This window comes from Eschrichtius robustus, chromosome 4 (genome assembly GCF_028021215.1).
Source record: "Eschrichtius robustus isolate mEscRob2 chromosome 4, mEscRob2.pri, whole genome shotgun sequence".
Classification (NCBI taxonomy): domain Eukaryota; kingdom Metazoa; phylum Chordata; class Mammalia; order Artiodactyla; family Eschrichtiidae; genus Eschrichtius; species Eschrichtius robustus.
The window spans coordinates 88,239,606-88,265,189 of NC_090827.1; the positions used below are offsets into that span (position 1 = coordinate 88,239,606).

Genomic DNA, 25,584 nt, shown 5'->3' on the forward strand with positions numbered 1-25,584 from the left:
TAGGGAGATTATCTAGATGGGCCCAATGCGGTCACAAAGAAGAGGAAGGCAGAAGAAGAGATTTAGAGAGAGATTGACTATGGAAGAAGGTTAGAGAATTAGAGAGATGGCAGCATGAGAAGGACTTTGCCTAATGTTGCAGGCTTTGAAGATGGAGGAAGTGGGGGCCATGAGCTAAGGAATGCTAGCAGTCACTAGAAACTAGAATGGTGAGGAAATGGATTCTTCCCTATAGTATCCAGAAAGGATCACAGCCTTCCTGATGCTTGATTTTAGCCCAGTGAGACCCAAATTGGATTGCCAACCTCCAGAACTGTGAGATAATACATTTGTGTTGGTTTGTTGTTTTTTTTGGCTGCTTCATGCGTCATGTGAGATCTTAGTTCCCTGACCAGGGATAGAACCCGTGACCCCTGCAGTGGAAGCATGGAGTCCTAACCACCGGACCGCCGGGGAATTCCCCATTTGTGTTGTTTTAAGCCACTAAGTTTGTGGTGATTTGTCACAGCAGCAACAGAAAAGTAATACAAAGGCTTAACACTGGATAGAAGGCAACCTATGAGAATTTATAAAAGAGATTTGCCTTGAAAAGGGTCTTGAGGAATTGGTTAATAATAACCACTTTGAGGGGATTCCGTGGTGGTCCAGTGGTTAGGACTTGGTGCTTTTACTGCTGTGGGCCGGGGTTAACTAAGATCCCGAAAGATGCATGGCACAGCCAAAAAACAAACAAACAAAAAAACCCACTTTAAAAACACACTATATTATACTATTTCTTTTCAAAGTTTTAATTTTCCTGTCATTTAGATTCAGAATCAGAGGAGACAGTGCAGGTAAAAAACTCCAAAAAGCGACCAGAAAAATTGCCACTGTCTTCTAAACCTGCTAAAATTCGACACCAGGATCCTGTTACATACATTTCAGAAACAGGTAAGGGTACTGAATATGTTTATTGTTTTAGAAAAAAGTGCAGTGTGTGTTATGTTCTTGAGCTTCTCGTTGGTATCTAAATGTACCTCCTTCACTTTGAACTGAATTTCTGTTGCCTTTTTTGGTTTGTTGAATTATATTTACCAGGGGAAGGCTGTGATTATCTTTGGCATTTTCTGTGAGTTAAGGGCCAATTACAGGGGAATTGGTTCTTAGAATTTTTTTAAAGTGCTGTATATTGAAGCATATATGTTGAAGCTCTGTCTTGAATCATATATTCAAATATTATTGGGTTGTTTTAAAACTTTTTAATGTAAGTTTTTTTATCTTGGGTGTTAAAGTCATAACAATCTTAAGTATATAATGACCATTCATATTTGTGCTTTATAATCTAGCACAGGTGTGACCTAAATTCCTTATATTCTCTGGTGACACAAAAGATTTTAGCATTGGCTTTTAAAAAAAATAATTGTCAGTGTATTTATATTTATTTGAGCTGTTTTGACTGGTCAAAAAATAAGACATTTATAAATGTACACTAATCTTAAGATTTCATAGTATAAATAATTGTTTCATAGATAGTATTCTTTTATGGTGAGGAGCCCTGAATTATATTGTCATCTTAGGAAAAAAACTTAGATGGGTGCATTATAAAGTCATTTAGATTTTACCATTGTTAACTCCTAGAGGAGACCATCTTCAAATTCACAGAACCTGTTTTATCAGTTCCTATATAGAAATGCTTAAAGGGGCCATGAGAGCATCTGATACCTCACTGGTTTGTTCATCTTAAGGAAAACCTCTGACACCATTATTTTTAGCACTCTGCTACTTGTATTGCTAGTGAAGTGAATACACCTGGTTTGAAGAGACAGGGTAAAAACCACAATTATTTTGACACAGCATGTTACAACTTAACATTCAACAGACATTTATTGATTGTCTTTTCCGTCCTAGATACTAGGTGCTGGGGGTACAAAGATGATTAAAGACTCCTAGGTACTATAGGAATTGCCTGAGGCTGCAATATGCAATAGTCAGGGAGAGGGCTTGATGGAGAGGGTAAGATTTGATCTAACCCTTGACAGATGAGCCCGTGATGGAGGGAAAGAACATGTCTGGTTAATAAGATGGGATTATTTAAAGCACAGCATCCAGCACAAGGCTTGATGTATTCCCAGGACACTGAAGAGATTGCTTGCCCACATGATGAGGAATAATGAGAGGTAATGAAGCCAGTTTAGGGAAGATCTTGAAAGCTAGGTAGAGGAATTCCACATAGCAGGGAAAAGGGAACCATTAAAGTTTTTGAACAGTTATAGAATGATGAAAATAGTATTTAAGAGTGATTGCTAGTATTTAAGGTGGGAAGGAGAATAGAAAAATCATAATTGGGGAGGCTGAGGCATTTATGGTAATCTACGAGAGTGAAGTAATGAGAGTCTTAAAAGTTAGCAATAGTTAGGGACTGATCTGTAAACATTTTGGGAGATGAGTTATAGGTTAGGTTTTTGGATTACCTGTGGGCTTCATTCAGCCATGCTATCTATGGTTTACTATTAGGATAATTGGAGAGCTGATGTTATTAGCATGCTTACATATAAAATTTTTTTATTTTTTAACATCAGCTTTACTGAGATATAATACACCTTTAATGGTTTTTTAATATAATTTTTTAAAATTTGTTTTATTTATTTTTGACTGTGTTGGGTCTTTGTTGCTACATGCGGGCTTTCTCTAGTTGTGGCAAGCGGGGGCTACTCTTTGTTGCGGTGCGCTGGCTTCTCATTGCAGTGGCTTCTCTTGTTGCGAAGCACGGGCTCTAGGCGCGCGGGCATCAATAGTTGTGGCGCGTGGGCTCAATAGTTGTGGCTCGCGGGCTCTAGAGCGCGGGCTCAGTAGTTGTGGCGCACAGGCTTAGTTGCTCTGCGGCATGTGGGATCTTCCCGGACCAGGGCTCAAACCTGTGTCCCCTGCAGATTCTTTTTTTTTTTTTTTAATAAATTTATTTACTTATTTATTTATTTTTGGCTGCGTCGGGTCTTCGTTGCTGCGCACGGGCTTTCTCTAGTTGCGGTGAGTGGGGGCTACTCTTCGTTGTGGTGCGCGGGCTTCTCATTGTTGTGGCTTCTCTTGTTGCGGAGCATGGGCTCTAGGCGCGCAGGCTTCAGTAGTTGTGGCACGTGGGCTCAGTAGTTGTGGCTCGCGGGCTCTAGAGCTCAGGCTCAGTAGTTGTGGCGCACGGGCTTAGTTGCTCTGCGGCATGTGGGATCTTCCCAGGCCAGGGCTCGAACCTGTCTCCCTTGCATTGGCAGGCAGATTCTCAACCACTGCGCCACCAGGGAAGCCCCCCTTGCAGATTCTTAACCACTGAACCACCAGGGAAGCCCCACCTTTAATGTTTTAATGTTATTGGAATTTGCTTACATGTATGGGCTGTTACTTGAGAGTATGAAGGTACTCATGGTAGATAAATTGGTCAGTAAGTAGGGAATGAAACAGGAAAGAGGTCCTTGTGTTGTAGAAGGAAGCTGAGACTGGAAGGTCAGAAGCCCTGCCTGGAGGGTACATCCTTGGTTCCCATCTAACAGCTGTGTGACTGGGCTAAAGGGCAGTGAGTCTGTCTCCCTTTCTGTAAAGCAGAAACACTAATTGAATAGGCTAGTTGGGAAAACTTAATGGGATGATGCGTATGAAAGGGCCAGACCCAGTGCCTGAAACAGATAAATAACAGGCTGTCAAAAGGAAAACATAAAAATGAAAGAAGCCCACAGATGAAGCTTTGTAGGCTCTCTGAAACATTTACGTATTTGATAAAGTTGTTCAAATGACCAAGGAGAAAATCTAAGTGACATGAACATATTTTCTGTAAAATTTTTTGTAAGCTGAGATAAATTTCTTCATTATGGCCTGTGGCAGATTGACTCTTGAACCTTTCTATTCTGTTGCTAAATATCTGCTCAGGCACGTTGTGCAAATGCGCTCTTCCATTAAAAGGCTCCCTCTTACATCTGGCCACCTTTGTCAAGTTTTGAATATGTGGGAGGGATACTAAAACCAGTATGGTGATAGGTTTATTATGTAACCGAAGGTGGTGTGATCAAGCTTTCCAGTGACACCCTGAAAACGTCAAAGTTAGTGTGCAGACAGCGATGGCCTTCAACTGTGGATCAAGGCTATCGTTATCTTGTGACTTTAGGTACACAGAAGGGTCAAACAATTTAAGCTCTGATCACAGGTTTTCTTAAACACGGGACTGTTTATTTCAGACCAGGTATTTTCGAATGTTATTTTCTGAAGAGATAACTATCATCTTATCTGAAATTTTTATGACCATTAGACAGTAGTTATATCACCCTGCCAAGGGTATATACATGTGAAAGTGAATGTTGTCGTCTTGTCTTAGCAAAAAATCTTGGGGTACAGTATATCTATCTCATATGATGTTCAGTATTACATAGTATTCTGCTTTTTCCTGGATTTGAGATGCAGGAAAGAAGTTAGCTGTTTTTTTGCCTGTTTTATCTTCTCATAATTTTTTATGCCTTGGAATGATAGGTGAATGGGAGAAAAGCCCTTTTCCTTCCCATCATAAAAGAGAATGAGACTGTTAAAAAGAAGTCTGCAATAAAATTAGCATAATAAAATCAGAAATATGATGAGTTTCAAAAAAAGAAAAGTGCAGATTCTTGAAATTAATAAACTAACTAGAAATTTCTTGACCATAAAATAATTTTTATTCTTTTTTTTTAAAGCCAAAACTACATACAAATTTTCAATGCTGGTTATGAATAAGTATTCATATTGTAGAAATAAATATTTATCAGTATATTGGGACTTGCCTGGCGGTCCAGTGGTTAAGACTTCATGCTTCCAATTCTGGGGGCATGGGTTCGATCCCTGGTCAGGGAACTAAGATCCCACATGCCACGTGGCCAAAAAAAAAAAACCACAACAACAATTTGTCAGTATAAGGTTAAATAAAATATTTGTGGTAATAAAATTGTACTTTTTTTTTGGAGTTTGGAGCTTCTTGTGGAACAGGATTATATGATATGATTCAGTTTTAAAAACCTGTCAATTCCAAAAGAAACAATTTTCTTTACTATTCCATATTTTATCTTTTATAAACCAACTTTTTTTTTTCCTTACAGCCTAGCATGTGTAGTGTTTAAGAGCATGAGCTCTTGAGTAAAACCTCCTGCCTGGGTTAAACCTTCATTTACCTTCCCTGTGTCTTAGTTTCCTTGTTTGTAAAATGGGGGTATTACTAGTGCCTACATCAGAGGCCTTTGTGCTTGATCAAATGAGATAATGCTTGAAAAGCAATTAAAATAGGGTCTGGCACATTACTGAAAGCTCAGTAAGTATTAACTGTTATTATTATATTTTGACCTGATCGTATACCTACATCTGCCTTTAAGATTATGCTAAAGACATTTGCTTTTGCTTAGATACTTAGGGTTTTTTTTGATTATATAACTGTGCTTTAGAAATTTAGAAATTGTATTTGACCCACTTATGTTATAGATGTTCTTTGTCCAGTATGGGAACTACTACATGTGGCTTTTGAGCGCTTGAAATATGATTAGCCCAAATTGAGAATGTTTTATGTGTGAAGTATAGATTTCAAAGACTTACTACAAAAAAAGGATAAATTATCTTATTAATAATTTTTTAGCATTGATTACATGTTGAAATAATCTGAATATGTTGGGATAAATGAAATATTAAAATTAATTTCATCTGTTTCTTTTTCCTTTTTTAAAATGTGGCTTGCATTTTATTCCTGTTGCACAGTGCTTTATAAACAATGAGAAACATATTTAGGAAATAACCTTACTTTATTTATTTATTTTTAAATATTTATTTATTTATTTACTTTGGGTGTACCAGGTCTTAGCTGCGCCATGCGGGCCCTTAGTTGTGGCCTGCGGACTTCTTAGTTGTGGCATGCATGTGGGATCTAGTTCCCCGACCAGGGATTGAACCTGGGCCCCCTGTGTTGGGAGTGCAGTCTTACCCACTGGACCACCAAGGAAGTCTTGGAAATAACCTTACTTTAGAAAATAACCTACTAAGCAACTATACTCCAATAAAAATTAATTTAAAAAAAGGTTAAAAAAGAAAAGAAAATACCCTACTTAACCTCCTTCAGGTGCTTTTGTTTGTACTATTACACAGTTCTTCGGGCTGTATTATTATACAGATCTTTAGGCTTATCATTTAGCTCCATGACACACTTTTCATCATCACTTTGTTTGATTAAATTTGTCTTCTATTACGTATTGATTTTTTTAAAGATTTTTTTGATGCAGACTATTTTTAAAGTCTTTATTGGATTTGTTACAATATTGCTTCTGTTTTATGTTTTGGTTTTTTGACCACGAGGCATGTGAGATCTTAGCTCCCCGACCAGGGATCGAACCTGCACCCCCTGCATTGGAAGGCAAAGTCTTAACCACTGGACTGCCAGGGAAGTCCCTTACTGATTTTTAAAGTACTTTAACTACATTAGTTTCCCATATTACAGGAAAAGGAAAAAAATTGCTTATACATATCTTCATAGCTAACCATTGACTGTAGTAAAATGTTCTTGTAGGTTGGTAAAAATCCAAATACCTGTTGTACTGGGTAAATATGTTTACTTTTAGTTGTTTAATGAAGTGAGAGACCTTGAGTTTTGTTTGACACAGATGACCTTTTATTATGCAGTTTCATCAGGGGCTGCTTGTGTTTGGTTGAAATGGTGGGGATTTTCCCTATCTTGAGAATGACGGGTAATTTTAAAAAAATTTTTATTGGAGTACAGTTGATTTACAATGTTGTGTTAGTTTCACGTGTACAGCAAGTGAATATATGCGCATATATATATATATATCTCTACTCATTTTTAGATTCTTTTCCCATATAGGTCATAACAGAGTATTGAGTCAAGTTCCCTGTGCTATACAGTAGGTCCTTATTAGTTACATAGTAGTGTGTGTATGTCAATCCCAATCTCCCAATTATCCCCTCCCCACTTCCCCCCTGGGTAACCATAAGTTTGTTTTCTACATCTGTGACTGTTTTTCTGTTTTGTAAATAAGTTCATCTGTACCATTTTTTTGGATTCCACATATAAGCGATATCATGTGATATTTGTCTTTGTCTGACTTACTTCACTCAGTATGACAATCTCTGGGTCCATCCGTGTTGTGGCAAATGGCATTATTTCATTCTTTGTTATGACTGCATAGTATTCCATTGTAAATATGTACCACACCTTTTTATCCACTCCTCTGTCAGTGGACATTTAGGTTGCTTCCATGTCTTAGCTATTGTAAATAATGCTGCAGTGAACATTGGGGTGCATGTATCTTTTCAAATTGTGGTTTTCTCCAGATATATGCCCAGGAGTGGGATTGCCAGATGATATGGTAGTTTTATATGTAATTTTTTAAGGAAACTCCATACTGTTCTCCATAATGGTTGTACCAGTTTACATTCCCACCAACAGTGTAGGAGAGTTTCCTTTTCTCCACACCCTCTCCATCTCTCTACCCCCCTCTTCAGCATTTGTTATTTGTAGACTTTTTAATGATGGCCATTCTGACTGGTGTGAGGTGGTACTTCATTGTAGTTTTGATTTGCATTTCTCTAGTAATTAGTGATGTTGAGCATCTTTTCATGTGATTTTTGGCCCTCTGTATGTCTTCTTTGGAGAAAAGTCTATTTAGATCTTCTGCCGATGTTCTGATTGGGTTGTTTGGGTTTTTTTTTTACATTAAAAAATGTACAAACAGGAGCTGTTTGTATATTTTGGAGATAATCTCTTGTTTGTTGCTTCATTTACAAATATTTTCTCCCATTCTGTGGGTTGTTATGACTGGTAATTTTTATTGAGCATATAATTCCAGAGGCTGATAGTGTTCTTGAAGTTATAATTATTTTGGGGACATTAAGTGGGAAAAAATTGGGAATGTAGTGTTCTCCAGGTTACCATGTAATATCAGTGACTTGTGACTCGGGAAAATAGCAGCAGAAAATATTATTGGGGAATGTGTGTACTAATTTTCAGTGACATATAGCTTTGTGTACCAGACAAATAGGAATAGATTTCTGTATAGGATAGAGAACTTCTCTTAGATATTTTCAGGGAAACCCAGTGTGACTGAGACAGAGAATTTCCTTGAAGTGAGAGGAAACCTAAGAACTGTGTATTATATTTCTTTCATTATACTTGTTCAAAAATTAATATGGATTTAAAATCAATATTAATTAAAAAAATTAATACTATTAATATTTATAGTCTTTATAAGACTATAAAAGAAACTAAGTTTAGATTTTTGAGGATGAGTATTTAGATTAATATTATTCAGAATTACCTAAGTAACACATTTTCACTGAAAAAGAAACAATTCAGATAAAAAATGTTCCATTCCTTCATCCATCCCTTTTGCCTTACATAGCTATATAAATTAAAAAAATATATATACACACACATATATATTTACATATATACACGTATTTGAGAGTGGCATCTTGTAACATTTCTGCAGCTTGCTTTTTCATAACTGAATGTCTCCTTCCCTTCCTCCTTCCTTCTCTCCTTTTCTCCCCCCCCCCACCCCCCAGCCTCTCTTTCTTTCAATACAGAAAAGATTCCTATCTCATTCTTTTAAACTTCTGCATAGTAAATTTTAATAGTATGCATTTAATTTTTCTCATACTCTTATTTTGGATATTGGATTATTGATGTGAACATACTTGTTTATGCTTCATTGTAATAGAACATATTTAACTATCAATAAGTGGACAATTCACAATGAAGAATATTATCACTTAAAAGAGAATAGAATTTCTTGAGGTTAAGTGGCATTTGTTTTAAGGGTGTAGTTTATTCACCTGTATTATGGAGAATAGAAGGGTGTTCCACTTTGTGCTTCTCAGGTTCAGAAAAGGGACTTTATGTTTATCCTTATTAAATTTTTTTTCTGAAAATTTTTTCTGAAACTCTTACGTTTTTATCTTGTTAGATTCCAGGCTTTTGTGTTCTGATTCTGTCATCTATTTTTTTTTTTAATTTTACATTTTAATACTTTCATTTAACAATATTAAATTCTCACTGATTTATTTATTTAACAAACACGATTGTTCACTGTTTGTGCCCAACAGCATACTGGACAATCTATGAAATAGATAAGAGAATAAAGCTCAGTCCTGTTTTCAAGGGCTTAAACTCTACTGGGGAGATAAGCCTTTTACATAAAAATTGTAATACAAGGAAACAATTAACAGTGATAAAAATATCTTCCAAGGATATTTGGGCATAAGAGAGGTAACTTTTATTTTGGAAGTTCAGGAAACATTTCCTGGGAGAGAGAGAAATTTGAGATAAACGTCAGAGGTTTTGGTAGGATTTAACATGGAGATTTAGGTACTGTGTATACTAGAAAGGAGAATAATGTGAAGTTTGGAAATCAGTAGTGCTATTTCATATGCATTATTCATTACTTTCTAACTTATAGAAAGAGAAAATCTACTTTAAAAAATTCAATTTATAAACTTTCACAGATTTACTTACACCAGATTAATACTACCTAGTATTGTATTGTCCCTTGTATTTTCTTAATTACAGATCATCTGTGTAGGAATCCCTTACTTTACTTGAAACCTCTGTGTCCACGTGAAAGGCAGAGAGAATTCGACCTTAATAATGTTAACATAAATTTTGTCTTGTATACTATTATAAATTTTTTTCAAAACACTTTTAGACTGACTTCATGGAATGGAATAACATTATTTATTATATGGCTTATATTTCCTATCTGTCTCATTTGATCTTCAAAACTACCTAATATTAGGGCTGACTTACCTTAAGAAAACTTACTCTCAAAGAAGCAGTTTTCAATCTAAGGTTGCACAAAGCTTCAGTGTGAAAGAATCCTATAGTTCTTTGGATGCCCCTCATCCACTTATTTTTTATATCATCTGATTTCATATCTTCTACAAATTTGATAAACCTATCTATGTATTTCTTTCTGAATCATTAGTAAAATTGTTTAGTATTAAGGGGCATGTAAAGAAACCTTTTTCAAAATTGACGTGATCGAATATCAGCATCCTGGATACAGCTTTTCAGTTTCTTCTGAAGAGCTTTTCAATTAGTTATGAATCTCAGAAACCACTGTTACGTATCTTGTATTTCTCCATCTTGCCATAAATCAGTGCTTCTTAATCAAGAGTGATTTTGCCTTCCAGCAAAAAATCTGGCATATCTGGAGTGCTATTTTTGGTCATCGCAACTGGCGGATGCTGCGGCATCTAGTTGGTAGAGGCCAGAGTTGCTACTAAACATCCTACAGTGCACCAGAGAGCCCCCTGCAAGAATTATTTGGCTCAAAATGTCAGTAATGCAGAGGTTAAAAACCCTGCCATAGCCTATCGGAAGACAATTTGGTAGGTGCTTTGTTACAGTCCAGACATCCCTGTTTCTAATATTCATCTCATCTACTAGTCCTGTAACTCAAAGAATAAATGATGGCTCAGGCCAGCATAGTTTAATCTCAGTGAATCTCTGTCTGCTTCTGTTAAATACTCTCTTTTTGGTTTTTGTTTGTTTGTTTGTTTTTTATTTTAATTTTTTATTGAAGTATAGTTGATTTATAACGTGTTAATTTCTGCTATACAGCAAAGTAATTCAGTTACACATATATGTACATTCTTTTTCATATTCTTTTCCATTATGGTTTATCATAGGATATTGAATATAGCTTACTGTGCTATACAGTAGGACCTTGTTGTTTATCTATTCTATATATAATAGTTTGCATCTGCTAACCCCAAACTCCCGCTCCATCCCTCCGTCACCCCGCTCCCCCTTGGCAACAAGTCTGTTCTCTGTGTCTGTGAGTCTGTTTCTGTTTTGTAGATGAGTTCATTTGTGTCATGTTTTAGATTCCACATATAAGTGGTATCATATGGTATTTGTCTTCTCTTTCTGACTTACTTCAGTTAATATGATAACCTCTAGTTGCATCCATGTTGCTGCAAATGGCATTATTTCATTCTTTTTTATGGCTGAGTAGTATTCCATTGTGTATATGTACCACATCTTTATCCATTCATCTGTCGATGGACATTTAAGTTGTTTCCGTGTCTTGGCTATTGTGAATAGTGCTGCTATGAACATTGGGGTGCATGTATCTTTCTGAATTATAGTTTTGTCCAGATATATGCCGAATAGTGGGATTGCTGGGTCATAGGGTAGTCCTACTTTTAGTTTTCTGAGGAACCTCCATGCTCTTTTCTATAGTGGTTGCACCAACTTACATTCCCACCAGTAGTGTAGGAGGGTTCCCTTTTCTCCACCCCCTCTTCAGCATTTGTTATTTGTTGACTTTTTAATGATGGCCATTCTGACTGGTGTGAGGTGATATCTCATTGTAGTTTTGATTTGCATTTCTCTAATAATTAGCCATCTTGAGCATCTTTTCATGTGACTGTTGGCCATCTGTAAATACTCTCTTTTTGCCCTGCTCTTGATATTGTTGTGTAGAATTGTTACCAAACCTTTCTCCTTCTATATTTCTGTAGCTGGGGATCTGCCTTTCTCTTTTTGACAATTAGGACTCCATTTCTCCTCTTTAATCTTTAGAGACTTCTTCCATTTTATATGATGATTCAAGGTCACTGATATCCTTTAGCAATTTCATTCCCAAATTCATTTTGACTAAAGCATCATTATAAGAGCTAGATGCTTTTTTATAGTCTTTTTTCCCTAGTTTGCTCTTCAGTCCCCTTTCAGTAGTGCCTATTATGAGACCTGAAAAAAAATTCAGTGGCATATGAAGAGGGAGAACTGAAAAGGACGTAGTGAATAATGAAGCACTAGAGTATCTGGAATGATTATTGAGTGTCTGAAACATCTTTGAAAATGAACAGACTGTTGTTTTCTGGTGACACATATTTTGTTGTCAGGTACTTGTGAAAGTATGAGAGATACAGGATTGTACTCCAGAATGCTAAGGAAGTAGGATTATGTTATGAAAATGTCATTAAGCACTAATAAAACAATATACAGGTGAGTTATACTTGGTCTTAGCATATAAACCAGCGTTGTTATGTCCTCTCATGTGCGGGGAAGTGGAATGTGAATGGAAGTGGAGAATTGCATTGCTGAACCACTCCCTTAACTCTTCCGGTCAGTCGAGTTTTCCTTCTATTGCCCGTTTCATGCTTTAGCGTTGTACGAAGCTCTGGATAATGTACCTGTGGCTAGTTGTGTAAGCCCTCCCTCCCCTAACCCTGAACCTCCTTTTTCTTTTCCTAATTGGTGCAGTGGAGATGGAGGAAGGAGGCGAGTAAGTAGTAAAATATTCCACTTTCTTCTCCTGCGTTGTTTTCTTAGTAATTGAAACCAGCTGTGACTTTCCATGGACTGTTATTCCTGCTCTGGGGAGGACTCTATATGGTAGATGACATCACAGCACAAGCCAGTACTTTTTTCTCTTAATGATAAATATCATTACTTACCTACCTCACTAGACCTCACGAATTATTGAATAATTTTATTCTTAAAATATAACTGACTCCATTTGATTCTAAGAGGATTTATTAGTAAAGAATCATGATATCTCTAAATTTCTTGATTAAGGATGAGCAGGCTCAGTTTTATTTCATTATACTGAAATATATCTGATTCACCACGTAAATCATTCAGTGATTCACCCCAGAATGTCTGATTCTCACACCCTATAAGTGGTGCAAAGATGACATGTGTAGTTTCTCTTCCGTCTACTTAATTAACAAATGTTTATTGAAGACTTGGAATATGCATGAACCTTTCTCTATGTCCACAACCAAAATGACAGTTTGGATTTTTGACTCAAGGAAGTATTGAAAAGGAACTTAGTAGAAAAAGGCTCTAAAGACTCAGATTCCCTTTTTAGTTTCTGACTTGTTGCAAAATAAATTCTTTTTAATCTCTGTAACCAGATTCTCTCGGATGGTCTCCATTAATTTGGTTTCTGTGTGTTTCACACTGAAGGAAAAAAATCAGAATCCCAAACTCTCAGCAGTAGGAACTTCAGAATTAGATTTTTTTAGAGACCTGCACATTATTTTCTTGCTCTATCATTTGTTATCCTTTTAAATAAATGAATGTATCTAACTCAGAGTGGCAAAGCAATCTTCTCTTCCAGGCAATTCCTCTGCTGTATGTTGGATAATGCTAGTTTACGTGGTGATTCTTACCACATTTGAGGTTATGTTGTATATAAATAAAAATAAATGGTGTTTTTATAAGGAGTCAGATATCCTGAGGGGAGATTCTAAGTGTTCAGTTGCCCATGATTTTCAACTAGGTCACAGAAATCTGACTTAGACCTGTTTATCATTATTTTAAGTTAATGCCAAGAAGAGAACACAGTTTTGCCCTTGGCTTCTGACAAGGCAGAACAAATTTAGGCTCATTACAAAACAAGAACAAATGTTAAAAAAGAAAAACAACCATAACTTTATTTGGGATGTTCCATCTCTACACACTGTGTAGAATTGTAAAATATTTATTTTACATAAGGATGGTCACAGCCTTATAGTTACAGGTCCATGTAACTATAAGGACTATGGAGAAGTTCACAAATCACAGGACACTAAATGAGCATTAAATCAAGCAAGTCAATATTTTTTTTCCTTTTTGCATAACTGTATTTCACTAGAATTGGTCCTGCTTTCCAGGGGGACTTGGAGAACCATTTATTTTGTGGTTAGTAGAGAACAAAGGACCTTGTATACAATTTTTACTTAGTACAGTGAAAGCATACTTGAAATTTCATGCAGAATATTTCCATATTTTTTCTTGAAAATTACATTTTTACTCAATATTTATGAAAATGTTTATAAAATTATGTCTATGTTTAGATGTAGTATATTTTTGGGATCTGTAGCTTGAAGACATTGTTAACTTTAAACCCATTGTAAAAAGATCTCTAGTAGAGAAGGCTTTGGAAAGAAGCTCTCTTTTAGGAGTGATGTTTAAGGCTAACCTAAAGAACAAAGTGATGCATTTTTGGTTTTTTGCCAGTTTAATTTTACTGTTTTCATAATTTTTTTTTGAGCTTTGAAATTTGGGCTTAATTTTTTTTGACTGCATGAATTCATTGTATGACTAGATCACAATGTATATAGCCCTTCCAGTTTTAATTATTTTTGTTGCCTACATTTTTAATGTTCTTACTAGTGTGATGAATATATTTGTATATAAATGTTTGTCATCACCTCTCATTATCTCTAAGAATTACTATGCTAAAGGTTATGAACTTCTTTAAGGTTCTAGATATATTTTGCCAAATTGCTTTCTAGAAAAGTCATACTATTGGGTTGACCAAAAAGTTCATTCGGGTTTTTCGTAAGGTGTTATGGAAAAACCCAAACGAACTTTTTTGGCTAACCCAGTAGTTTACACTTTCATAGTTAGTGTTTATATTAGTACAGACTTATCACATTCTCACCAGTATTGAGTACAGTAGCTACAAAATCTATGTGACTATCCACAGATTTTTCAGAATTATAGAAGGGAAAATCTTAAAAGAGTTTGTCTGGTCCAACATTTTGCAGAGGACAACGAATCCCAGATAATTAATTAAAATAACAATAGAAAGTCGAAGTCAGGTTAGCATTTTAGTTTTCTGGACTTTTGGTTCAGTATTGTTTTCACCAGAGAATACTGCTTTATTGTTTATTGAATGTTTATTATAACATGGCGAGGTACTATACTGGGCACTTTGATTTTTAAAAATCTAATCTTTCCAATAACCCAAATGGTGAGTGGTTTGAAACTTTACCATTTGTAGGGAAGAGGAGCTAAAGAAGAAAACGAAGGCAGTCTTCAAACACTGAATGTGAAAAAAGATTAATTAAGGAAAATAGGTGGAATTCACAGGGAAGTGTTTTGGCTTAATATAAGGAAGAACTTTTCTAAAGAGTACGGTAGTGCTGTTCACCAAAGAAAGAGGAGGTCACGTTGAATTACACTGCTCAATTTTGAAAGTATTTAAGCCCAGTCTGCATTTGCCAGGAATGTGGAAAATGGAATCCATGTATGGAATAAGAGAACTAGTCGACTAAAGATAATGCATTATAAAGAATGTGGTAGAGTACCTGGCATGGAGTTTAATGCTCAATAATGATAACTATTATAAACTAATTATATCATAAATTAGATAAAAAGATACCATGAAGTCCCTGAAGCTAGTGACAGAATAAGCAGAGAGGCTAATAAATAATGAAAGAAGTAAGCAAAGAAAAATGGAGAGGAGGGAGAAACTAAAGCCAAACCTTTTCTGTCTCAGAAAGCCAAGGGGACAGAGTTTCTAGGAGATAGTCAATTTGTTGTAAAATATGAGACGTAGGTTAAAAAGAAAGAGAAGTGTAATATACAGATGAAAAAGATATGATGAAAGAAATGAAAAATCACCCAGAATCCCCTATCCAGAGATAAAAGTTGGTAACATTTTATTCTTTTCAGATCTTTGAACGTGAATTTAAAAGCATATCTATAAATACATAGATGGGTAGATTTAGATATATCACTAAACATCTTGTAATATCTCTTTTATCACTTAATACACATACGAATATCTTGATGTCAGTAAATATGGATATGCATTATAATTTTCGGTTGTTGCATAATTCATTACATGGTTGAACATAATAGTAGGTATTCAGGTTATTTGTTTTCCCACTTTATAAACAATGTTCACTTATTTCTATCTTTGGTGCAACTGTCATAGTTGAGGCTGTCTTTTTTGTCTAAACTGTATTAGTCCCTTAATTTTTCCTTCATCTTTTCTTGCCCTCTTGCAGTCTGTTCTCCATACTTTTGAATGGACAAATGCCATGATAAGCATTTTTGTACATATATCTTTGTGTACGTGTTCATTTGTTTTGTTTTTTTTGGCCTCGGTGTGCAGCATGTGGGATCTTCGTTCCCCGACCAGGGATCAAACCTGCGCCCCCTGCAGTGGAAGCACGGGGTCTTACCCACTGGACCACCATGGAAGTCCCTGTTTTAATTTATTTATTTACGTTAAATTTTATTTATTTAATTTATTTATTTTTGGCTGCGTTGGGCCTTTGTTGCAGTGCGCGGGCTTCTCATTTTGGTGGCTTCTCTTTTTGCAGAGCCCAGGCTCTAAGCCCGTGGGCTTTAGTAGTTGTGGCTCGCGGGGTCTAGAGTGCAGGCTCATTAGTTGTGGTGCACGGGCTTAGTTGCCCCGCAGCATGTGGGATCTTCCTGGACCAGGGCTCGAACCCGTGTCCCCTGCATTGGCAGGCGGATTCCTAACCACTGCGCCACCAGGGAAGACCCCCCCTGTTTTGTTTTTAGACTAATTAGTTAGAAGTGGAATTGCTGGGACTTTCCTGGTGGTCCAGTGGGTAAGACTCTGTGCTCCCAATTCAGGGGGCCCGGGTTGGATCCCTGGTCAGGGAACTAGATGCCACCTGCATGCTGCAACTAAAGATCCTGCGTGCCGCAATGAAGATCCTGCGTGCCGCAATGAAGATCCTGCGTGTAGCAACTGAGACCCGGTGCGGCCAAAGTAAAAAAAAATTAAAAAAAGAAGTGGAATTGCTGGGTCCAACTAATGGGTATGCATATGTGAGGTTTTGATACATGTTGCAAGATTGCCCCCTGTAAAGATTTTTTTTAATTTACTATTTTAAAATACTATTGCGTATGTAAAGGTCCCATTTCCCTACACCCTTGCCAACAATCTTTTTAATCTGGTAGTCTTAGAAATTCTTGATCTCACTAAATTTCATGCTCATCTGTTACCTGTGAATATTTATGAGATTGCTGGAGAAAGTGTTAAGCTAGGGATTGCAAATATCTACAATACCATTGTTTCCCTTTCTGAGTCTATACCAAATATCAGTGATTGATCTTGTTTGAGTTAATTGCTTAAGGACAATTACAATATTTTATATACTAAGGAAGTTCTTGAGTGAAGGGGAAGAACTATAACAGAAAAACATAGTGGTTGACTTGGTCCATTCAGTTCTGGGATTTTCTGTCATACTGCTTGTACACATGGTTAGGGGTAGTGGAAATGGAATGTTACTGCTTTTGGCATTTTTAAAGTGAGGGAAAAACTAGTAGAAGACTGTCATTTTGCAGATACAATTTAATTTTGTTCTTTCTCCATTAAGGAAATCCTTCCTCCCCAGAAGTACAGTTGTTGAATTCAAAACAAACCAAGTAAAAATTATAAAATTTAATAAGCTCTCAGATAAGATCGGAAGTCTTGTCTTATATATACTAGATCTGCTTTTAACTTTGCACTTACTGCCTAAGGAGATATATTGGATATCTATACTTAGGAGGTTCCAGTTTTGTGGCTTTCTTATTTTATTTTATTTTTATTAAAACCAGGATATCAGCAATGTTGTTATTATTTTTAAAAATAAATAAATTTATTTATTTATTTATTTAGGGCTCCATTGGGTCTTCGTTGCTGCACGTGGGCTTTCTCTATTTGCGGCAAGCAGGGGCTACTCTTCATTGCTGTGTGCGGGCTTCTCGTTGTAGTGGCTTCTCTTGTTGCGGAGCACGAGCTCTAGGTGCGCAGGCTCAGTAGTTGTGGCTCGCGGGCTCTAGAGCGCAGGCTTAGTAGTTGTAGCGCACGAACTTAGTAGCTCCATGTCATGTGGGATCTTCCCGGACCAGGGATTGAACCTGTGTCCCCTACATTGGCAGGAGGATTCTTAACCAGTGCGCCACCAGGGAAGTCCCAGCAATGTTAATTTTGTTTTGAATCTTCTTTTAAGGGCATTTCGTATAATTTGTTTTGACTGCTAAGGTAGAATAGTTTGTTGTTGAATGCTACTGGTTTGGTTATGCTACAGCTTAACTGTGTCTAGGGATTTAAAATAGACAAACCTTAAATTATAAAAAATTGGATTTCAATAATATAACAATTCATTATGTTGTTATCTTAGAGAAGAGGGAAGGAGTTTCAGATTATATTATCAATGGTTACTAGGATGGTTATGAGTGATTTATGTGGCTATCGTACCTAAGTGGGATGGGGATAATGTCACCTAACCTTTGCAGAACCATCTGAATCAGATGGCAGAGGCAGAGAAGGACTGGTTGTCATGTAGGAAGAACAGATATATGAGTGACTAAACTTAGTCTGTTGACTCTTGTCAATACATGGATTGAAATCTGGTAAGTGTATCAAGCCTTGGATGTGCTTAGAAGGATTGATGAATGAATTTTTAATTTAATCTTGAAGGTAGATTGGCTATAGTTGAAGATAAGAAAACAAGTATGCTTTAACTAAAATTTTTGGTTGCAGGTTAAGAAGAAAACCTAGCTTGTTGTAAGCAAAATGGAATTTATTAGAAGGCCATTGCTGAATGTCATTGCATGCAAAAATAAACCTTTAGCACCTTAGTTTAAACACATTAGTTCAGCAAACTGATCAAGGGTAAGATTCGCCCCACCTTGTTCAAGTGCCCACTCCTGGTCCGGTTTGTGATGGCAAGGGATATGGAACCATCTAATAAATATATCTGTGGTTATTGGAGGCCCCTGGAGGGTGGAGTGGGGTGTAAGTCCTTAGGGAAAGTAGGCTTATAGTGAACTGTATGGACATCCTCAGAGGTGTCTACTCTGCTCTTGCTTTAAATAGTGGATTACTTTTTACATTTAGTACTCAGAAACCTGTAAGAGTTATTTATGCTTTGTAAAGTTTATAGTTTAATTTTAATATAAATATAATAATTAGAGAGTCAGACTAAATTCTTCTTGATTTTTACATATCTTGGATACTTTTTTGTTTGAGATGGCAGCACCTAGGAACAGCACAGTGCTTGGCACGTATGACCCTTAGCAAATACTAGTAGTTGAATGAGTACTTGAGAGGAGGTAAAGACCCATTCATATGTGGCCTTGAATACCAAACATATAAAGTGAACCCTCCCTCGCCCACAGTGACCTGACCTAGTCTTCACGACTGCCTTTTAGATTTTTCTTTTTATTGGATTTCTTTTGTTATTAGGCCAAAGTAAAAAGCTTTTTATCTTGTGAATCACTGAATCAAACAAAAAAGTTTACTGAGGCCCTTTTGAGGTGCATTTTTGGGGTCTTTAATTATCTATGCATTGTCATGAATGCTTAGAAAGACTTTTAAAACCAGATGTTCAATGGAAACTTTTTGGTAAGAAAATGTTATAAGACAAAGTGTTTAAAGTCTTCAATGAATAGTTAGATATTGCTAGATAGTACACCTTCGATGTATAGCTAGACTCTGACAACTTCTTAACACCTCTGCAAATACCACCCTAGTCCAAGGCTTCAGCATTTCTTCTGGAACTATGTAGAATAGCTCCCTAAATGGTCTCCCTGCATTCGCTTTTATCCCTTGACAGTGTGTTCTCCAAAGGACGTGACTTAAGTTGGATGACGCACAACTCTGCTGAAAATTCTCTGGTGGATTCCCATTCTAAAATAAAACCTAAAATTCCTTCTGTGATCTACAGAGTTCTATGGGATTTGGCCTCTACCTCTCTCACCTTAACTCTTGTGGTGTACCCACTTCATTCTGCTGCAGTCACAGGAACCTCCAAGCACACTCAGTTTAAGGCTTTTGCACTTGTAGTTTTCATTGCCTGAACATTCTTGCCTGAGGTAACTTCATTTCAGGGCTCTCTTCAAATGTGGCTTATCAAGAAGCTTTCCCTGACTACCCTATCTAAAAGAGCCCCTTCATCACTCTCTAATTCTTTCATTCTGTCTTACTTTTCTTCATAGCACTTATAACTTGACAGTATATGTTTATTTCTGTATCTGTTTCCTCTTCTAGGTTCCAAGCTTCATGAGGGCAGGGATTTTGTCTTTTTTATTCACTGCTGTATCCTCAGTGCCTAGCACATAATGGATGCTCAGTAATTATTTGTTGAATACATGAGTAAATATACACATTTGTGTACTCTGGGTAGTAACTGGGGGAGATGGTGTATTACAGACCTGGCACTGGTAAATGTGAGGATAACTGTTGAATTTAGGAGATAGGAAGAAAAGAAAATCATTAGCATCCCATAGCACTTGTGTATTTTTTATAAAGTTGGTGGAAGTGGTTGCTTTTGTAATTAGAATTGATATTTTATCAAGCCATATCTGGTCATATTTCATTTAAGATGAAGAAGATGACTTTGTGTGTAAGAAGGCAGCCTCTAAGTCAAAAGAGAATGGAGGATCTCCAAATAGTTATCTTGGAGCATCAAACATGAAAAAGAATGAAGAAAACACTAAGACACTAAACACTAAGAATAAGCCTTTGTCACCGATGAAACTTACCCCCACATCAGTGCTTGATTATTTTGGAACGGCAAGTGTCCAAAGATCGGATAAGAAGATGGTGGCAAGCAGAAGAAAAGAGGTGAGTGTTCTACAGGCAAGCAGGAATGTTCAGGATTTGTACCCGTTCAGTTATTAATAAGAGGTGAAATTGGATTTTATGAATAGACCAACATTTTATTGATGAAAACAATTTTCCTATGATTATGGGTAAAATGTATTGCTATTATGTTGGAGGACGACCAAGTTAGAATATCACACATTTAAGTTTTTAATATTTGAAAGTGAGAAAAGATCATTTAAATCATAAGAATGAATTGTGATTCTTAGAATTTAAATACTCAGAATGCAAACTCATTTTACTCTTGACCTCAGACAACATAATTGTTCCCAAATGAGGTCATGAACACATAACTTAGAATAGAGCCTCCCTATGCTGTACTTGTGACCTTCTCTATTTTGGCTGATGTTGGCTTCATCTTTTCCTGGACATTTAGGAAACAAATACAGATAAGTTAGTGAAAGTAGTTCCCTGCGTGGAAGCCTGCCGAGCAGTGTGTGTGTTGATTTCTTTAGTACCTCCGTTAGACAATGTAATCTTTCTCATATATTGGTGTGCCAATGTTCTGGACTACTTCTGAAGCCAAGACGTTAGTCTCTAGGGTTTTGGGGGGTACTTCTTTTGAACATTTCAATAGAATTAAGTGAGAATCATCTGTCTGTAGGATATTTGCTTGTTAAGAAATTGGATGTGGTCACGGAGTAGCCATGAACATAATTTTTTGGCTGCTGTGCATGGAGTCTATTTCATAACTGATACATTTATCTCTCATTGGTGTATTTATTCAGCTAGTTAAGAAAAAGCACCTTACTTTGAACTTAAGGTTTATGCTGATCTTGCTTGATTTTCCTTGAAATATAGCCTTCACAAAATGCAGATGATTCCAGATTAAATGATGAAGCCATCGCCAAGCAATTACAACTTGATGAAGATGCAGAGGTATTAGCATTTTCTTTAGATATCATTAGCAGCTTGATGTTGTCACTTGCTATTTAGTCTACCCAGGCAGACAATTAAGATAGTTCTAGTTTCATTTTGGATTGAGCCTCATTGTAAGAGTTATGTGTAAAATAAGTTAAAATCTAATACTATATGAAAATCTAAGTTTATGTAAAAGATAGATGATGAGAGCAGAGGATAACTAAAGATTTATTATTAGATTTCTTTGAATGGAAGCCTCCTTTAGATAGTTAAAATAATTTAACTTGGTCATATCTCTTCTCTTTCCACTCTGGGCAATCTCATCTACTCCTGTGGCTTTAAGTACTATGCATATGCTGGTGATCTCTAAATCTATCTTCAGTTCAGAGTGCCCTTTGTAGTGAACCTGTTATATTCATTCAGTAAGTATTTATCGAGCACTTACTGAGTGCGTGGCACACTTCTAGGTGTTAAGGATACCAAAATTAAAAAAAAAAAAAAAGATCATTATAAATGCTATGAGGAAAAGTAAAGGAATGATCAGTGGTGTTATGAGTGTTCTATTTGAAATACAGGGGTTAGGAAAACCCCTCTGAGGAAGTGACATTGGGGCACATAATTCATGATAATGGTGAGCCATGGGGCTTCCTTCTACCTGGAGGAAGATTTCCTCTAAACATAGAGAATAGCAGGTGTAAGCATCCTGAGGTAGTAATGTTTGAGTTTGATGAGTTTGGAAGAAATGGCCAGCAGCAAATCCTGTTATGTCATGACTGGTCTTTGGTACCTACCGGAAGGACTTGGGATGGTAAGGAGTTTGGATTTTCGTCTCTGTGAGATGAGAAGCCATTGGAGTATTGAATAGAGAAATGACATGACTTTTGATGGATCTTAAAAGAAAATTATTCTGGCTGCTGTGAAGCTAAAGAAACCATGGTGGGCAAGATCAAAAGCAGATCATTTTGGAGACTGTTACGGTAGGGGAGGTGAGAGAAGATGTCGGCTTGTACCAGGATGGGGGTAATGGAAGAGGTAGTGAGAAGTGGTCATCATCTGTATATGCTTTGAAGGTGCAACCTTCAAGTTGTTGCAGATAGACTGGACGTAAGGTATGAGGGAAAGAGAAGATTCAAAGATGACTCCATGTTTTTCGGCTTGAGCAACTGGGTGAATGGTGATATCATTTATTAAGACTGGAACACTGGTACAGGGATATCAAGAATTCTGTTTTGCACATAAGTTTGAGATGCCTAATAGGCTTCCAAATGGAGATGCAGAGTGGGTAGTTGGGTAGAGGAATCTGGAGCTCAGGGGAGAGGTCTAAGCTGAAGATATTTATTTGGGATCATTAACATTTGAATGGTATTAAAACCAGTGTAACTAGATGAGATCATGGGGAGAGAATGTAAACAGAAAAGAAGTCTCAGGATTGAGCTCTGGGGCACTGTTAACAATGAGAGGTCAGGAAGAGAAGGATGATCTAGCAGAAGAGATTTAAAGAAAGTGGCTAGTGAAGTAGGACAATCAGGAAAGCTTGGTATTTAATTTTAATTTATTTATTTATCTTTTTTAACATCTTTATTGGAGTATAATTGCTTTACAATGGTGTATTTGTTTCTGCTTTATAACAAAGTGAATCAGTTATACATATACATATGTTCCCATATCTCTTCCCTCTTGCATCTCCCTCCCTCCCACCCTCCCTATCCCACCCCTCTAGGTGGTCACAAAGCACCGAGCTGATCTCCCTGTGCTATGCAGCTGCTTCCCACTAGCTATCTGATTTACGTTTGGTAGTGTATATATGTCCATGCCACTCTCTCACTTTGTCACAGCTTACCCTTCCCCCTCCCCATATCCTCAAGTCCATTCTCTAGTAGGTCTGTGTCTTTATTCCCGTCTTACCACTAGGTTCTTCATGACTTTTTTTTTTTTCCTTAGATTCCATATATATGTGTTAGCATACTGTATTTGTTTTTCTCTTTCTGACTTACTTCACTCTGTATGACAGACTCTAACTCCATCCACCTCACTACAAATAACTCAATTTCGTTTCTTTTTATGGCTGAGTAATATTCCATTGTATATATGTGCCACATCTTCTTTATCTATTCATCCGATGATGGACACTTAGGTTGCTTCCATGTCCTGGCTATTGTAAATAGAGCTGCAATGAACATTTTGGTACATGACTCTTTTTGAATTATGGTTTTCTCAGGGTATATGCCCAGTAGTGGGATTGCTGGGTCGTATGGTAGTTCTATTTTTAGTTTTTTAAGGAACCTCCATACTGTTCTCCATAGTGGCTGTATCAATTTACATTCCCACCAGCAGTGCAAGAGTGTTCCCTTTTCTCCACAACCTCTCCAGCATTTATTGTTTCTAGATTTTTTGATGATGGCCATTCTGACCGGTGTGAGATGATATCTCATTGTAGTTTTGATTTGCATTTCTCTAATGATTAATGATGTTGAGCATTCTTTCATGTGTTTGTTGGCAATCTGTATATCTTCTTTGGAGAAATGTCTATTTAGGTCTTCTGCCCATTTTTGGATTGGGTTGTTTGTTTTTTTGTTATTGAGCTGCATGAGCTGCTTGTAAATTTTGGAGATTAATCCTTTGTCAGTTGCTTCATTTGCAAATATTTTCTCCCATTCTGAGGGTTGTCTTTTGGTCTTGTTTATGGTTTCCTTTGCTGTGCAAAAGCTTTTAAGTTTCATTAGGTCCCATTTGTTTATTTTTGTTTTTATTTCCATTTCTCTAGGAGCTGGGTCAAAAAGGATCTTGCTGTGATTTATGTCATGGAGTGTTCTGCCTACGTTTTCCTCTAAGAGTTTTATAGTGTCTGGCCTTACATTTAGGTCTTTAATCCATTTGGAGTTTATTTTTGTGTATGGTGTTAGGGAGTGTTCTAATTTCATACTTTTACATGTACCTGTCCAGTTTTCCCAGGACCACTTATTGAAGAGGCTGTCTTTTCTCCACTGTATATGCTTGCCTACTTTATCAAAGATAAGGTGACCATATGTGCATGGGTTTATCTCTGGGCTTTCTATCCTGTTCCATTGAGCTATAGTTATGTTTTTGTGCCAGTAGCATACTGTCTTGATTACTGTAGCTTTGTAGTATAGTCTGAAGTCAGGGAGCCTGATTCCTCCAGCTCCTTTTTTCGTTCTCAAGATTGCTTTGGCTATTCGGGGTCTTTTGTGTTTCCATACAAATTGTGAAATTTTTTGTTGTAGTTCTGTGAAAAATGCCAGTGGTAGTTTGAAAGGGATTGCATTGAATCTGTAGATTGCTTTGGGTAGTAGAGTCATTTTCACAATGTTGATTCTTCCAATCCAAGAACATGGTATATCTCTCCAGGAACACTCCCCAACTCATTCTATGAGGCCACCATCACCCTGGTACCAAAACCAGACAAAGATGTCACAAAGAAAGAAAACTACAGGCCAATATCACTGATGAACATAGATGCAAAAATCCTCAACAAAATACTAGCAAACAGAATCCAACAGCACATTAAAAGGATCATACACCATGATCAAGTGGGGTTTATCCCAGGAATGCAAGGATTCTTCAATATACACAAATCAATCAACGTGATACACTATATTAACAAATTGAAGGAGAAAAACCATATGATCATCTCAATAGATGCAGAGAAAGCTTTCGACAAAATTCAACACCCATTTATGATAAAAGCCCTGCAGAAAGTAGGCATAGAGGGAACTTTCCTCAACATAATATAGGCCATATATGACAAACCCACAGCCAACATTGTCCTCAATGGTGAAAAACTGAAACCGTTTCCACTAAGATCAGGAACAAGACAGGGTTGCCCACTCTCACCACTATTATTCAACATAGTTTTGGAAGTTTTAGCCACAGCAGTCAGAGAAGAAAAGGAAATAAAAGGAATCCAAATCGGAAAAGAAGAAGTAAAGCTGTCACTGTTTGCAGATGACATGATACTATACGTAGAGAATCCTAAAGATGCTACCAGAAAACTCCTAGAGCTAATCAGTGAATTTGGTAAAGTAGCAGGATACAAAATTAATGCACAGAAATCTCTTGCATTCCTATACACTAATGATGAAAAATCTGAAAGTGAAATTAAGAAAACACTCCCATTTACCATTGCAACAAAAAGAATAAAATATCTAGGAATAAACCTACCTAAGGAGACAAAAGACCTGTATGCAGAAAATTATAAGACACTGATGAAAGCTTGGTATTTTATGTAAGCCAAGTGAAGAAGGTATTTCAAGGGGGAGTGATCGTCTCTGTCAGAGGCTCCAGACCTTGGTTCCTGCTGTTTGAA

General features: G+C 36.7%; 1 protein-coding gene across 2 annotated transcripts in view; it reads left to right on the plus strand.

Annotated features, from left to right (window-relative positions):
* RFC1 (replication factor C subunit 1) overlaps positions 1–25,584 on the plus strand; it is a 74,924-nt gene that overhangs the window by 16,867 nt on the left and 32,473 nt on the right. For both annotated transcript variants that reach the window (XM_068543092.1, XM_068543094.1), the window contains exons 4-6: positions 808–930; positions 20,119–20,360; positions 21,201–21,278. In XM_068543092.1, coding sequence (XP_068399193.1) covers positions 808–930; positions 20,119–20,360; positions 21,201–21,278 — 443 coding nt within the window. The remainder of the gene's footprint in view (positions 1–807; positions 931–20,118; positions 20,361–21,200; positions 21,279–25,584) is intronic.